General features: G+C 36.3%; 1 protein-coding gene across 1 annotated transcript; it reads right to left on the bottom strand.

Moving 5' to 3' along the window:
- Positions 1–12644: 12644 nt before the first annotated feature.
- LOC122112387 (sorting nexin-6-like) lies at positions 12645–13925 on the bottom strand. The gene is given in 2 exon segments (XM_042685169.1): positions 12645–13133; positions 13135–13925. Coding segments are annotated over 2 exon segments (1221 nt in total). The 5' UTR covers positions 13924–13925; the 3' UTR covers positions 12645–12701.
- Between the last annotated feature and the right edge of the window lie 362 nt (positions 13926–14287).

Genomic DNA, 14287 nt, shown 5'->3' with positions numbered 1-14287 from the left:
CTCCTCTTATTCCCACTCACAAGTTACATATGTCATTTTCCACATAGCATATACTGAATAGCATGACTGTATTTGCTCCTTCCTCTGTTTATGCACACTTCTTTTACAACTTATAGATGAAAAAAACAAAAACAAAGCAAAAACAAGTACCACCACCACAAACAGAGAAAAAAATCATGTTTCCTAGATTTTGTTTTAATAGATATTACTTTAAATGTTCAGAGAAGTTACACCTTCATGTTCCTCCCCTTAGAGTGTCCTCCTTAAGTCTAATTGTACATAAATGCCTAGAGTCTTGTATAGGTTTATCATGTCCAGTTTTGTTTTAGATCTAGCTTCCACATATGAAAGAACACATGCACCCTTTGTCTCTCTGAACTTGTCTTATCTCATATAACATGAATCTTATTCTTTCTAATGACTGACTAAAATTCCATCATATATACTACATTTTATTAATCTACTATTATCTACAGCATCTGAGCTGTTTGTATAACTTGGCTATTGTGAATAGTGCATCAATGAACATGGATGTACAAGTGTCTTTACTGCATCCTGACTTGTAATGATATGGGTAGATCCCCAAGAGTGGTATGGCTGGGTCATTGGGAAGTTCTATGTTTAGTTTTTTGAGCAATCTCCAAACATACTTCAGAGGTTATAATTGCTTTTATTTCTTTTAATATATTATTATTGTAAAGATGTTGTACAGAAGGGTTACAGTTACATGAGCAAGGTAATGAGTCCATTTCCTATAGGGCATTGTTACATCCTCCTTTATTTCCCCCCTATCATTCCTTTCCTCCCAACCTCCCCAACTTCTCGCTCCCCTCTCCCACTCCCCCCCCCCCCCACAAAGTTGTAAAGGTTGTTTTGAACATACTGTCTTGTGCATCTCATTGTTACAATGGGTCATCTGTATCCTTATTTTAGCATTTTATTTCCCTTCCCCTCCTCAAATTAGAAAAATGTATATAAGATGCCTGTCACCAGAATTAAATACAGTGACAACAGGTTTTGTACCATGGGGAAAAATACAAAGAAACAAACAAAATCGCATCGTACATTATAAGTACATTAAAAAGAACAACAACAAAGATAAAACCTCTGTGTACCTCTTGGTTCATTTCATTTAACATCAGGTTATATGGTTATATGTACATAGCTTTTGACCTCTTCTGCTTGTCCTAGACATATACTAGTTATTGCATATAAGGGAAACCATGGGACTCATGTTTCTTTGAGTCTGGATTACTTTACTTAATATAATTTCCAAACATACTTCAGAGGTTGTAATTGTTTACATCCCAACAACAGTGGGAATCTCCTCATCCTCAGACTTTAGGTTTGGTTACCTGAAATTCAAAGGTAGATGATTAGACCCATATCCTTTATTGAGTAAAAAGCCAGTCTTTGACTATATTTTCTCACTTGTGTGCCTTTTTATTTCATCTAACTTTGTAATAGCTATAATTGTATAAGACAAGCCTTTCCATTTTAGACAGTGTTTATAAGAGAATCATCATGGCATGGAAGGAGAACGTGAAACTATATTGTTATAGAGAGGGAACAAGTCAACAAACTAAAGAATTCTGAAAATCAGAATTAAATATGAATGAGAAAATATAGATAAACTGCTTCTGGGATTTGTGGAGGGAGAGTTCTGAAGCAGGAAATTAGAACACATATATAAGCCTGGGGGCTGGTAGCTCATGCTTCTAACACTAGCTACTCAAAGTGTTGAGATTTGAGGATTGTGGTTTAAAGCTAGCCTGAGCAGAGAAGTTTGTGATACTCTTGTCACCAACAAACCATGAAACCTACCAAAATTGTAGCTGTGACTCAAGTGTAGAGTGTTACCTGAGCAAAAGAAGCTCAAGGCCAGCACCTAGGCTGTTAGTTCAAGCACCAGGTCTGGAGACCCAGAAAGGAAGGAAGAAATAAAGAAATAAGGAAATAAAGAAAGAAATAAGGAAATAAAGAAGGAAGGAAAGAAAGAAGGAAGGAAGGCAGGAAGGAAGGCAGGAAAGAAGGAAGGAAGGAAGGAAGGAAGGAAGGAAGGAAGGAAGGAAGGAAGGAAGGAAAGAAAAGTAGAAGAAAGGAAGGAAGGAGAAAAAAGAGAAAAGAATAAAGAAAGAAAAAGGAAGGAAAATAAAGAAAATAAAATGGAAACTTCACCAGAGCTGCTGAGAGGTCTAAGCTGTGAGTGAGATGTCTTAAGGAATGAGAAAGTAAAGGATAGGGCAGACACAACTTAGTGAGACTAGTAAGGACTAGGAGAAATCACAGTGACCAATAACAGAATGTTATACATTGCATGAGACATTCCTTAACCTGCCAGAAAATTAAAATCAATGTACATAAACACTGCCTATTTTTAGTGCTACTTTTTATTTCCTGAGTCCTTTGTTTACAGCATGTCTATACATATCAAATAATCCAAGTTGCTTTATCTGCCATTTTAGAAATTTACCTTTTAAAAAGGGTAAAAATTAAGTCACTTTATTCTTTGAAATAACACAACATTAAAAAGTTTAAATCTACTGTTTAAGGAGAATCAAATCGTTCTGAATCACAGACATTTTTGTGAGATATATTATTATTATTGGGTATCTCATTCATGCATTGTTAATACCAAAAATAGTGTTGTAACAGAAATTTCTAAATCTCTTACATGGAAAATTACAGTCAAGGAAATATAGGTTTCACAAAAATCAAGTGTAAATAAAAGGCAAAGTATCTGGGCACTGGTGGCACATACCTCTAATCCTAGCTAATCAGAGAGCTGAGCTATTGGGCGTGGTGGTTCAAGACCAGCTCTGAAAGAAAAGTTTGCTGGACTCTATCCCCTAAAAGTAACCAGCAAACAATTGGTCTGGAGTTTGGCCAGTGAGCAAGCAAGCTAAGTGAGCATGAGGTCCTGAGTTCAAACTCTAGTATTACAGAAAACAACAAGAAGTAAGGTTAAGCAATTTGAAATTTCCACTGGTTATTTAGTCATTTTGGGTCTTAACTTCATTATCTTTGAATCTCAAATTTCTCGTGAAATTACTTCCTATGATGGTAGGGGAAAAACGAATGCCCAATAGGAAATGTACTTGTTACTTTACTCATGTAACTGTAACCTCTCTGTACAGTATTTTTTCAAAAAGGAATATTTTTAAATTATAAAAATACCAAAATATTAGAAAAAGAATTGCTTCCTAATCTTGAAGTTTGAGTTACATGAAATGTAACATATACAATCCTTGTGGTCCCATTGGAGCTCCCATACCCCCTCCCTCACCTGTTCATCCTGATTTGTAGTCTCCTGAAGAACAGGGAAGTATCTGCAATTAAGTTTGAACTGTAGATCAGGACACTTCCATCCCTGGGCCATCAAATTAAATAATTATTTTCCTGAGCAGACGGATCCATTAACTGAGGAGCAACAGATGAGGATGAGCAAAGAATACTGGAACTGTAACAAGGGAGCCAGAGATCACTGAGGGAAGCTAAATTATATAGTGGTTGCAGGAGACTGAAGTGTTAAGTATTAGGTCTGAAGAAAGTGAGTTACTCATGAATTCATTAATGCATTCAACAACTTTTGAGAGTATATCTTAGACAATTTTTCATGGTTATAGAAAGAAACAATCCAAAAACCTAACCTAGAGTTCATTGCAATTAGTGAGAGAAATAAATGATTAGATTTGTTTGATTTTGTTAAGGGAAAAAGTGTTTGTTCTGGGTTGTATTTTTTTAAGAGAAAGTAGAAGAGGTACTAGAAAGAGAAATATAAATAAGCCATTCAGGCAAATAATCATAATGTGTGAAGGCACTGAGGAAGAAGTGCCTTAGATATTTTAGAAATGTTCAGGAGGCCCACATGACTGCCATGGAATAATACAGAAATAGGGGGCAAGGAGGGAATATCTGAAAGGTATGTTAGGAAGATAGCCATGATGGTCTATGTAGGTCATTTCTAGGGTGTTGTATTTTAATTTGAATAAGGTATAAAGTCCCAAAGGATTTGAACAGAGAAATTATGACTTAACAAGGTAAAACTAAGAAAATCAAACAGTAACAGATATGAGCAAAATGTCCCAAATCAACAGAATGGAAGAGAAGGACTTCAGAGTTTCAAAGACTTAAATCCTGACATGTTTTCTTCTGTTGCTTTTTCTGATAGCTTCAGAAATATGAATGAAATATATTTGTACCCACCTGAGTATTTTAGTGTTTTACGTAGATGAACACATTTACAGAAACTTGACTAATTTAGTTACTGCATCAGTTTACTTCATCTAAATAAGCCAAGTTCAGATACGTTTATTTTGGTCTTAGCCTGAACTTGTTTAGAACTTGATCTAAAAAGTTGTCTAAATATTGCACTACTCATAGTTTAACATTTTTGTAAGATTCAAAATTTACATAGGTTATTGACTTTCTGATTGCTCTTATAGCCCTGGTTTTCTCTAGATGCCTGCACACAGTCTCATCTTCACAGATGAGTCCCTACCAGGTGGAACTTCAATTGTAAGTCTGCCTTAGAAGTGGACTTCGTTTGACAAAAACTGAGGATTTTGTAAATGGAGTTCCAAAACTAGGGAAAAAAATAAAATGCAATTGAAGAACTCAGGGAAGATGGCAGAAAATTAACAGTGTACCAAAAGACCTCTCTCCAAAGAAGCAGAGTTTGAAGGTCCCACCAAATTACCCATATTTACAGAGTTACACCAAGTAAGTTATAATTATACAGAAATTTATACCAAAGAAGAAAAGACATGCAGCCTGCTTAAGAAGACAGATTTAAGCACCCACTGGTGCCAGCTGGGTGAGCCGTTGCAAAAGCAGCAGAGACAGCATGCACATGGACATGCCACTAACCTCCAATGCAAGCTTAAAGAGCAGGAACAGGAATCCACATCCCAGCCGGCCACTGACAGATGCAGAGACAACTCATCATATCATGGATGGTCCCAAACACAAGGCAAAAGGTGAGTACCTGAAAAGAGACATCATCCCTCCCTTCCAGAGAACAACATCTGGAAGGAAACCCTCCACCTACCTGAGAAGAACGCCATCTTGCCGGAGCACCAGGCTGGTAACACTTTTCAACACTTTTCAAAGAAGCAGTGATAGTTTTGAAGAGGACAAAGGATACCCTCACATTTCCCCTCTCTGGAGGAAAACAGAAATAGCCCACCCAGGAGCAGCCAGCTCTGCCCAGTGGGGAGAAGCTCCTCCCATGGAGAGGTAGGCTCAACAAGAGGTGGCTCCCTGCTTCAGCAGTGAACAAGCTTAGCATTCCAGTCATATTGCAGCTGAACCTACAACTAGTTGGGCAACTTGAAATTACAAAACCACAAGTCTGTAAAATCTCACTAAAAAAAATAAATAAAAATTTTAAAAAACCACAAAACTAGACAGTGTTGGAGGAATATCAACACCAAACTTCAAACTCTATTGCAAAACCATAGTTATAAAAACAGCTTGGCACTGGGAGAGAACAGGTCTGAGGACCCAGAAATGAACTCACAGACTTATGGCCACCTAATCTTTGAAAATGGAGCCAGAAACATAGAATGGAAGAAAGATAACATCTTCAACAAGTAGCGATAGCAGAATTGGCTATACATGTGTAGAAAACTGAAGTTAGATCCTTATATGTCACCCTGCACTGGAACCAATTCCAAGTGGATCAAATTCCTAGATGTAAGACTAGATAACCTGAAAATATTACAGGAAGGGATAAGGGAAACACTAAGGTTCCTTGGCACAGGTGGTAACTTCTTAAGTAAAGATATAGAACAACAAGTTAAAGAAAGGCTGGATAAATTAGATTGTTTAAACTGAAGTTTCTGCATGGCAAAGGACATAGCTAGCCTACAGATTGGAGAAGATCTTTACTAGCTATACTTTAGACTAGCACATCATATCTAAAACAAACTTTGAGCTGAAAATATTAACCAAGAAACAAAAACCCCATTAATACATGAGCTAAAAACTTAAAGAGAGGGCTGGGAAGGTGGCCAGTAGTAGAGCGCTTGCCTTGCATGCATGAGGCCCTGGGTTCAATTCCTCAGCAACACATAAGCAAAAAGAACCGGAAGTGGTGCTGTGGTTCAAGTGGTAGAGCGCTAGCCTTGAGCTGAAGAGCTGAGGGACAGCGCTCAGGTCCAGAGTTCAGGCCCCACGACCAGACCCCAAAAAAAATTTCAAGAGAGACTTCTCTGTAGAATAAATAAGAATGACTAATAGACACATGAAAAATGTTCAATGTTTCTGGCCATATCAGAATAACTTTGAGATTCCACTTCCCCCAGTTATAATGGTCATTATCAAGAAAACTAACAATAACAGATGCTGGTGAGGATATGGTCAAAGGGCATGCTACAAGACTGTTGGTGGGAATGTAAAACTGTTCAACCTCTCTGGAAAACAGTATAGAAGTTCCTCAAAAGAACAAACTTATAGCTTCCATATGACTCAACAGTTCCACTCCTTGGCATTTACCCAAATAACCACAAATAAAGCCACACCAAATCTACCAGTACAACCATGGTCATGCAGTACTATTTATTGTGTAGCTAAGATATGGAATCAACCCAGATGCCACTCAATAGATGAATGGATCAAGAAAATGTGGTATATATATACACAATGGAATTCTATGCTTCCAATGGAAAGAATGACATTTTCCCTTTTGGAATGAATTGGAATGATTTGTAAAAATTTTATTAAGTGAAATAAGCCAGACCCAAATATACATAGGCTGCGTGTTTTCCCCCATGTGTAATAACTACAATGTCTAGGATATTCTTTTTTTTTTTTTAATTTAATTTAATTTTATTTGTGAACATACTGTACAGAGGAGTTACAGTTACATGGGCAGGATAATGTGTACATTTCTTACCAAGCATTGCAGCCTCCTCCTTTGTTTATCCTTCACATCCCTTCCCAGCCTCCCCCCTCCCCCCCTAATCCCAATCCTTCTCCTTCCTCCCCCCCCCCAGCCCCCCCCACAACATTGTAAAGTTCGTTTTGGACATGACAACTTGTACTTCTCATTGTTGCAACAGGTCCACCTGTATTGTCTAGGATATTCTTGACAGAGGATAACAATGGCTCAGTAGTGATGTGGACATGACCTTATAAAATGATGCTTGTCAAAACGAATTCCAGGAAATCTAAGCAAAAGATTTTCATTTTTGTTTTTTGCTATTGTACTGTTTTATTTCCTTTGGCTTATTCCCTGTTGTTGCTCTGTTTTATTTTTGTACGCTTTGTGTTGTATATGAGTTTATTTGATTTGGGGAAGGGACTCACATAAATGGTGGGACAAAGGGTAAACCTATGCAACAACGGTACTCACTAGACACTATGTTGGAAACAAACTTTACAACTTGGGTAGTAGGAGAATCAGGGGCGTGGGAATGGGAGAAAATGAGGGAGGAGGTATCATTGTTCAAAAAGAAATGTACTCATTATCTTACTTATGTAACTGTAACCCCTCTGTACATCAGTTTTACAAAAACAATTTTTAAGATTTAAAAAACCTGAAACAAATCCTGAATTTTGACCCAAGTTCCTCACCATCTTTAGATGGTGACCAGCCTTCTTTCTTGAAAATTTTACCAGACGACCTGTCCCTCTGTATATTTCAGCCCTTTCATACTCCATTCCTCACTAATAATAGGTTTTATTTCATTATATTCTGATATAACTTTGAATTCCAAAATATGACAACTAAAGAAAGAGAGATTCTTTATACATGAAATGCAAGTCTTTTGCATCATGTCTCTTTAGAAGCAAGAATTGTACAATGACAGATTTTATATTTGCTTCACTTTGGTGCTCTTTACCTAGGAAAAAATGCATGTCTATCATTATAAAATTTATCATTCTGTCTAACTCTATCAGTGAAGAAAAGAAACAAATATTTAGGGCTATTGATATACATTAATTTTTAAAAGAGAACAAAGTTCAAACAATATATAGTAGTTGACTTTTGAATTTTGCTATCTGCAATCTATGTCTTTTAGGAAGAAATATAAAATTAGCCTATATATTTCTTTAATAATCTCCAAGAAGTGATAAATATTCTTTTCTACATATCTATAAATGAGAAATTCTTCCACTGGTTTTTGAACTTGAAAATCTACAACAAACATATGTATATAAATACTGAGCAACACTAACTTTGGTTCAGGTTGGTGAAATATATATGGGACACTTACCTTTTTTCAGTATTACAATGCTTGCCAATACAACATAGTTCCTGTATGGTTCAAACATCTTTTGGTTCAGAGAAGTGTGTGAAATAGCTCTGTGTAATCAAATCAAAGCTATGCGTTCTTATTTTAATAATTAATTGAGCTGCTCCCTTTCAAGAAATTGATGATTTAAAAACTTTTTTGATGTCCTTCTGGCAGTGCAAGTCCATAAATGAGTCTATTATAATGTGCATAGTATAAAAGAGGATGTCATTGAATGTCACTCATTTCAACCCCATTGGTCACAGAGTGTCTGCTAGTCCCAGCTTAATTTGTCAAGGTAAGGCACTCTACGTTAAATAGGAAAGTAAATGAGCTCTGTCATGTCATAGCTGCCAAGGACAGAATTTCTTTTTACTTTCTTCTAATTTTCTACATATGTTACTGTTCCTTGTAATTATTGACCTGTGTCTTAATTAGCAGTGTGATATACTTTATTACATATGAAAAATCCCTATGGTATACACAGAGTAAGTGTCCAATTTGTACCACTACATAACAAACCCCAAATATTATCTAGCTGTATTTTAGGTTATTATTTTGTTGAGTATTAAAAAAAATAGATCCACCTTTGCTGTTGGATAGTTAACAACATTGCTTGATATGTGAACTTCTCTTTAGAAAAGTGATATTTATGGATAGATGACTTGGATAGCAAAAAGAAATGCAGTACAAAACAGGATGAGCATGATCTTATAAGAATAAAGGCTTGGATCACAATTATAGGGTCTTTTATCTGGCATGATAATATTGGTTTTCTTCTTATGGTTTTAGATAACTCTAAGTAACAGGAGGATTTTTTCCCCAATTTGCTGGCAGAGCCAGAGGGAAAGCATTCTTCTGTAGAGTGGCTATTTAGAAGACTAACCCTCTAAGTCTTAGCAATTCCTTATATGAATGCTTCAGGAACACAACACTGTGTATGGAGTGGGAATCCTTTAATGGATAGTGAGGTCTTTAGGCACTTAGTTTGAAAGAAGGCCAGTGACACTTTGATCTTCAAAAGGCTCAAAAGAAAGAGCCATCATGCTTTCAAATATAGTGATGTTTTCAAATACAGTGACTGATCCCAATTAAATCTTTAGGATACCAAAGGAACTTTGCTCCCAGCTCTGAATCCACAGCAGTGTGTAAATGCATTAAACACCAATAACCTCAAAAACTGAGTGGGCAAAAGATGAACAAGCTAAAGCAATAAAACATTTGGTAAAACCTTGTGAGGACCTTAACTGTGAATAGAAACTTAGATTAGAGGTAATGAGCAAAAAGTAAAAACAAATTAATTAAACCAAAAATTAACCGGAATTTCTATTCATACTTATTATTGGGGCAGTAAATCTATTTTGATATGACTTCAATTTTTGTGGTAGTACTTAAGCTTTGACCTAGGGCCTCATGTTCTCATCTGGATTTGCACTCAAGACTGGCACTCTAGCACTTGAGCCATACCTACATTTCTGGCTTTTTTTTTCCTGGTTAGTTAGAGATAAGAGTGTCACAGATTTTCCTGCCCAGACTGAACAAATCCTTGAAGTCAGGATCTTTTCCTGTCCAGGATTCTCAGATCTCAGTCCCCAGAGTAATTAGGATTACAAACTTGAATTATACCTAGCTCATTTGAAGGATTTTTTTTTCCTTTTAATGATCTAATTGACTTCTGGAAAGGTTTCTCACGTCCATTAAAAACACATTTAAGTTTAAATTTGACATTACATTCTAATATATCCCAAGTTTTAATTTCTGCTTCTTATAGTCTCTTCAATTATCACTCATCCTCATCCATTTACTTATACATACATTCTCTTAATCATTGATACTTCTAGTATATCTTCTAAATTATTATAACATGGAATGGTAGGGCATGAAGGTAAGGTTATCCATATTTTGAAAACATGGTGGGAAATAACAGCATGAAAGGTAAACTTTGAAGTCCTTGCTTTCAAAACTATGTACTGTTTGGCACTAGCGCTACTTGGCATTTTGGTATTTTATTCCAATTTAAATGTATTTTATTCCAATTTAAAAATTGAAAATATAAGCCAGGTGCTGGTGGCTCACACCTGTAATCCTAGCTACTCAGGAAGCTGAGATCTGAGGATCAAGGTTCAAAGCCAGCCAGGGCATGAAACTCCGTGAGACTCTTATCTCTAATAAACCACTAGACAACCAGAGTGCTAGCCTTGAGCTATCGAGCACAGGGACAGCGCCCAAGCCCAGAGTTCAAGCCACGACTGACCAAAAAAAAAAATTGAAAATATATAATTTTTAAGACACTAAATTATGCATATGCTTTTTGTAAGCCAACAAGTTATTTATAAACAAGATGGAATTCTATAAGCCTTCTAAAATGTGACTCTATTTTTCTCTTCTGCAATGATATTTTAAAGTCATAGTACAATCTGAGGAAAACTTTATCTTTTTGTATCTATGTCTTTCCCTTCTCTTCTTTTTCTCTTTTTGTTGTCTCTTTTTCTTTCATTCTTTCTTTTATTATTCTTCAATATTAAATTATACATATATATTCAGTCTTTAGAAAGAACATTCACTCATATAATAGATAAATGCACTTGCTTTAAAAAGCTCAGAAACCTGTAAAAATATATTGAGAATTTTTTCTTCCATTACCGTACAAGCCACTCAGTTTTTTTCTTCAAAGCATCTATTTTTCTCATTTCTTTTTTTTTATTGTGAAAATACCATACAGAGAGGTTACAATTACATGAGCAAGGTAATGAGTACATTTCTTATCAAGCATTGTTGCCTCCTCCTTTGTTACCCCTTCTCATCCCTTCCCATCCCCCCCTACATCTCATTGTTGCAATGGGTCCACCTGTATCCTTATTTAAACAATTGGTTTTTTTCCCTTCCTCTACACAAATTATACCAACAACAAGAGAAAACAGGGGTTTTCTCATTTTTTTTTCATGGTACCAACATTTATTAATCCTCACAACACCCCTGTGAGGTAGGTCAACATGTCCATTGTAGTAGAGAACTGAGGCAGAAGTCAAGTGAATCTGCCCAAACCTGCTAGACGCTACAAGGGCAGCTGCTGAAGGGCTGGACCTGAATTCAAAAGCTTAGGCTCTTGGTCCTGTTTACACACTAGTGGATGTTGCATGGGTGTATTCTGACCAGTGAAGGTTACATGAAGGACAAAACACACAAATCGCTCAGACAACAACAGAAAAACCAACAGTTCAAATGGCATTGGGAACATGTGAGTTAGAGACATTAACCAGCACATGAGTGAAGCAAGAGCACATGCTGAGAAAGGCTGGAATAGTCCTGACAGGCTATCGCACAGACCAGGCCTTCTTCAGAACAGGGTGAGAAAATGTAAACAAACTAGAAACCCATCCAAGGGGTGATCAGTCCAAATCCCTGTGGTTTCTAAAAAGGAGGAAAACTAGAAAAAGACAGTGGAAAAAGTCCAAGCACTCACTCAGTTTCACTTTCAACAAGGAATGACAGTTATGTTCATCCACATTAAGAAAGGCCAATAATATTTGTAGTATAGCTAATGGCAATTAGCATTCCATTTGCATACAAACTTTCATCCCAAATATTCTTTTTTTCCTCACAGACAAGAGCTATTCATTTTAACAGACCTCTCCCTCTGTCCAATTCCACTTCCATGAACTGCACACAGAGAAACACCTCACTCTTCTGTAAAGGGTTGTTGGACTTGGTTCAATATTCAATTTTAAAAGAAATTAAGAAAAACTAAGACCTGCACTATAAAGCATAACAATGGAGTAGATTTATTACAGCTACTCCAAAATTTAGAGTGATAAAATGACTACAGAGTTTAAAACTATCGCTGTTGTCGCTGGTTATGTTACAATAGTTGGTTTAGTCTACAAGTTTAAGGCAAACATACTAACGCATTTGCTTTTCTTTGTGAATCATACTTAGAAAGATTACAGAAAGTCTGACCTCAAACTTCAATGTTGATTAATTAAAAGTAAGTCTGATTAAGATGCTTTACAAGGATACATAAAAGAACTAGTTGTATTTTTTAAAAACAAAATAAAAAAATCAAGAAAGGCAATCTTTATCTTGTTTGAACAATGTATTCTGAAAAGGTTAAATTTCAAAGATTACTCTTAAAAGTAAATGAGATTGGCAGCCATAAGGATTAAAATTTATAAAATAAACACAGTTAGAGGCTACTAAAAAGACTGAACTTTGGGCTTCTGAGCAGGACAAGTGCACAATGGCCAACCACTGTCCAGAGGAGCACAGTGCAGCATCACACTCACAGCCCGCACTGCCTGTCACCGTGCTGCTCCACTGTTTCCCAGAAAAAGAAGAGTAGATATACTGTGTCAACTTGTTCATTGCTGTTGTTTCCAGTGAGCATAAATGCTTTATGTCATTCAGAACAAAAGTAAGATCTGAAGGAAGGCAGCCCTTTTTAATGGGAAGGTGGAATATGGCTTATGTATCTCCATTTAACACTGCCAGGCAATTCTGTAGCAACTGGAGGTTACCCTTTGCATGCTTCAGTTCTAATTCTGCAAGTTCCACTAAATTTTTTCTGAATGCTGCAACTCTTCTTGTCTTAAAATCTATAAGTTCTTGTTTTGCAGATTCAGATATTTTTTCAAACTTCTGACAACATAATTGTTGAGAAGTTTCAGCCTGCAGAACGTCTTTATTCTTGGCTCTTGCCTTATCCAGTGCTTTATTAGCATTTTCATAATCCACTAAAGACCTAGACCATCTATAGAGGAGGTCCTTAGCTGCTTGAGATTCTCTTAAGTAACATTTTAAGAGATCAGAAAGTTTGAGATACTCATCAGCAGATACTCGTGCTTCTATTTTTCTTGTTTTATCAAACAGTTCTGAAACTTTGAGAAAAAAACTTGCATATATCTGTAGAATCCTGAGTTCCTAAAGCATAGAGTGAAGAACCAATTCTATTGTAATCATCTGCAGCACTTTTGTGAGATCTTGTCATCCTATCAGATTTAGCAGATGCATCCTTAACACAATTATGATATTCTAAAAGAAATGTTTGTTCATGCTTAAAGAAATCATCTACATCCTTTACACCTGAGACAATTACTCCATCTGCTGATTTAACCATGTTTTTAAAGAAATCCTCAAGTTTTTCTTTTTTGTTCTTTTCTCGCACACTCAGATCTTGATTATATTCCAAGAAGACATGGAAATTTAAATCTTTTCGCAAAATAGGATGTGCTGCCACACAACATAGGAACACTTCATGCATTGCAACTGTCTTCTTGAATATTGCCAAATATTCAGCTTCCAATTCCTGTTTCATCTTTGTGAATTCCTCCTTCGTCATCGACCCTTCTCCTTCTCCAAGCTTCTGTAGTTTTTCCCTTGAAGCATCAAAATCAGGTCTTGGTGGTGCCGGTGGGATAATGTAACCTGCATAGTCTTCATTTTCAACGAAGGAATCATGAAGCCAGATAAATTCTTCATGTTGTCGGACAACAGAAAACTCATTTTGCTTAAAATTTGGCAATGAACTCTTTGTATGTACAGTGAGTTTTACTTTATCTCTTTCACTAAGAGCATCAGAAATGTCCACCTGTAGAGCAGCATCACTTTGAAGATCTACACTTATTGCTTTAAGTTCGCGGTCTTCCTCTGAGAGGAAGTCGGGGCCGTCGTCCAGGCCTTCCATCATGGCTGCTCCCGGTTTTTTCATTTTTAAAAGAGATATATTTCCTCCCTCTCTACCTTGATGCATGTACACACATTCATCCCCTATTTCCAAAATAATAGGGTGTTAAGTTCATTATGCTTCAGTTAGTTTGTTCACTTGAAATTAATTTCAAACACATTTTGAAGATTTTTTTCCATACAATCATATACATTTGTTTTTACAGCTGCACAATTGTCCACTGTGAATATACCATAAATTATTTAAATAGCTTGTATTGACAGACATTCCAATTGTTGCCAATTTTCATACATGGGAGTAAAGCTCTGATTCTCACACATGTGATCCCTCTAGGCTAGATTTAGTACATAGAGCTGGCAATTTAAAT

The sequence above is a fragment of the Dipodomys spectabilis genome, unplaced genomic scaffold, assembly GCF_019054845.1.
Source record: "Dipodomys spectabilis isolate Male_0828 unplaced genomic scaffold, ASM1905484v1 ptg000094l, whole genome shotgun sequence".
NCBI classification, from domain to species: Eukaryota; Metazoa; Chordata; class Mammalia; order Rodentia; family Heteromyidae; genus Dipodomys; species Dipodomys spectabilis.
The sequence above is the reverse complement of the archived record's forward strand: the minus strand, read 5'-3'. Positions and strand labels throughout refer to the sequence as shown.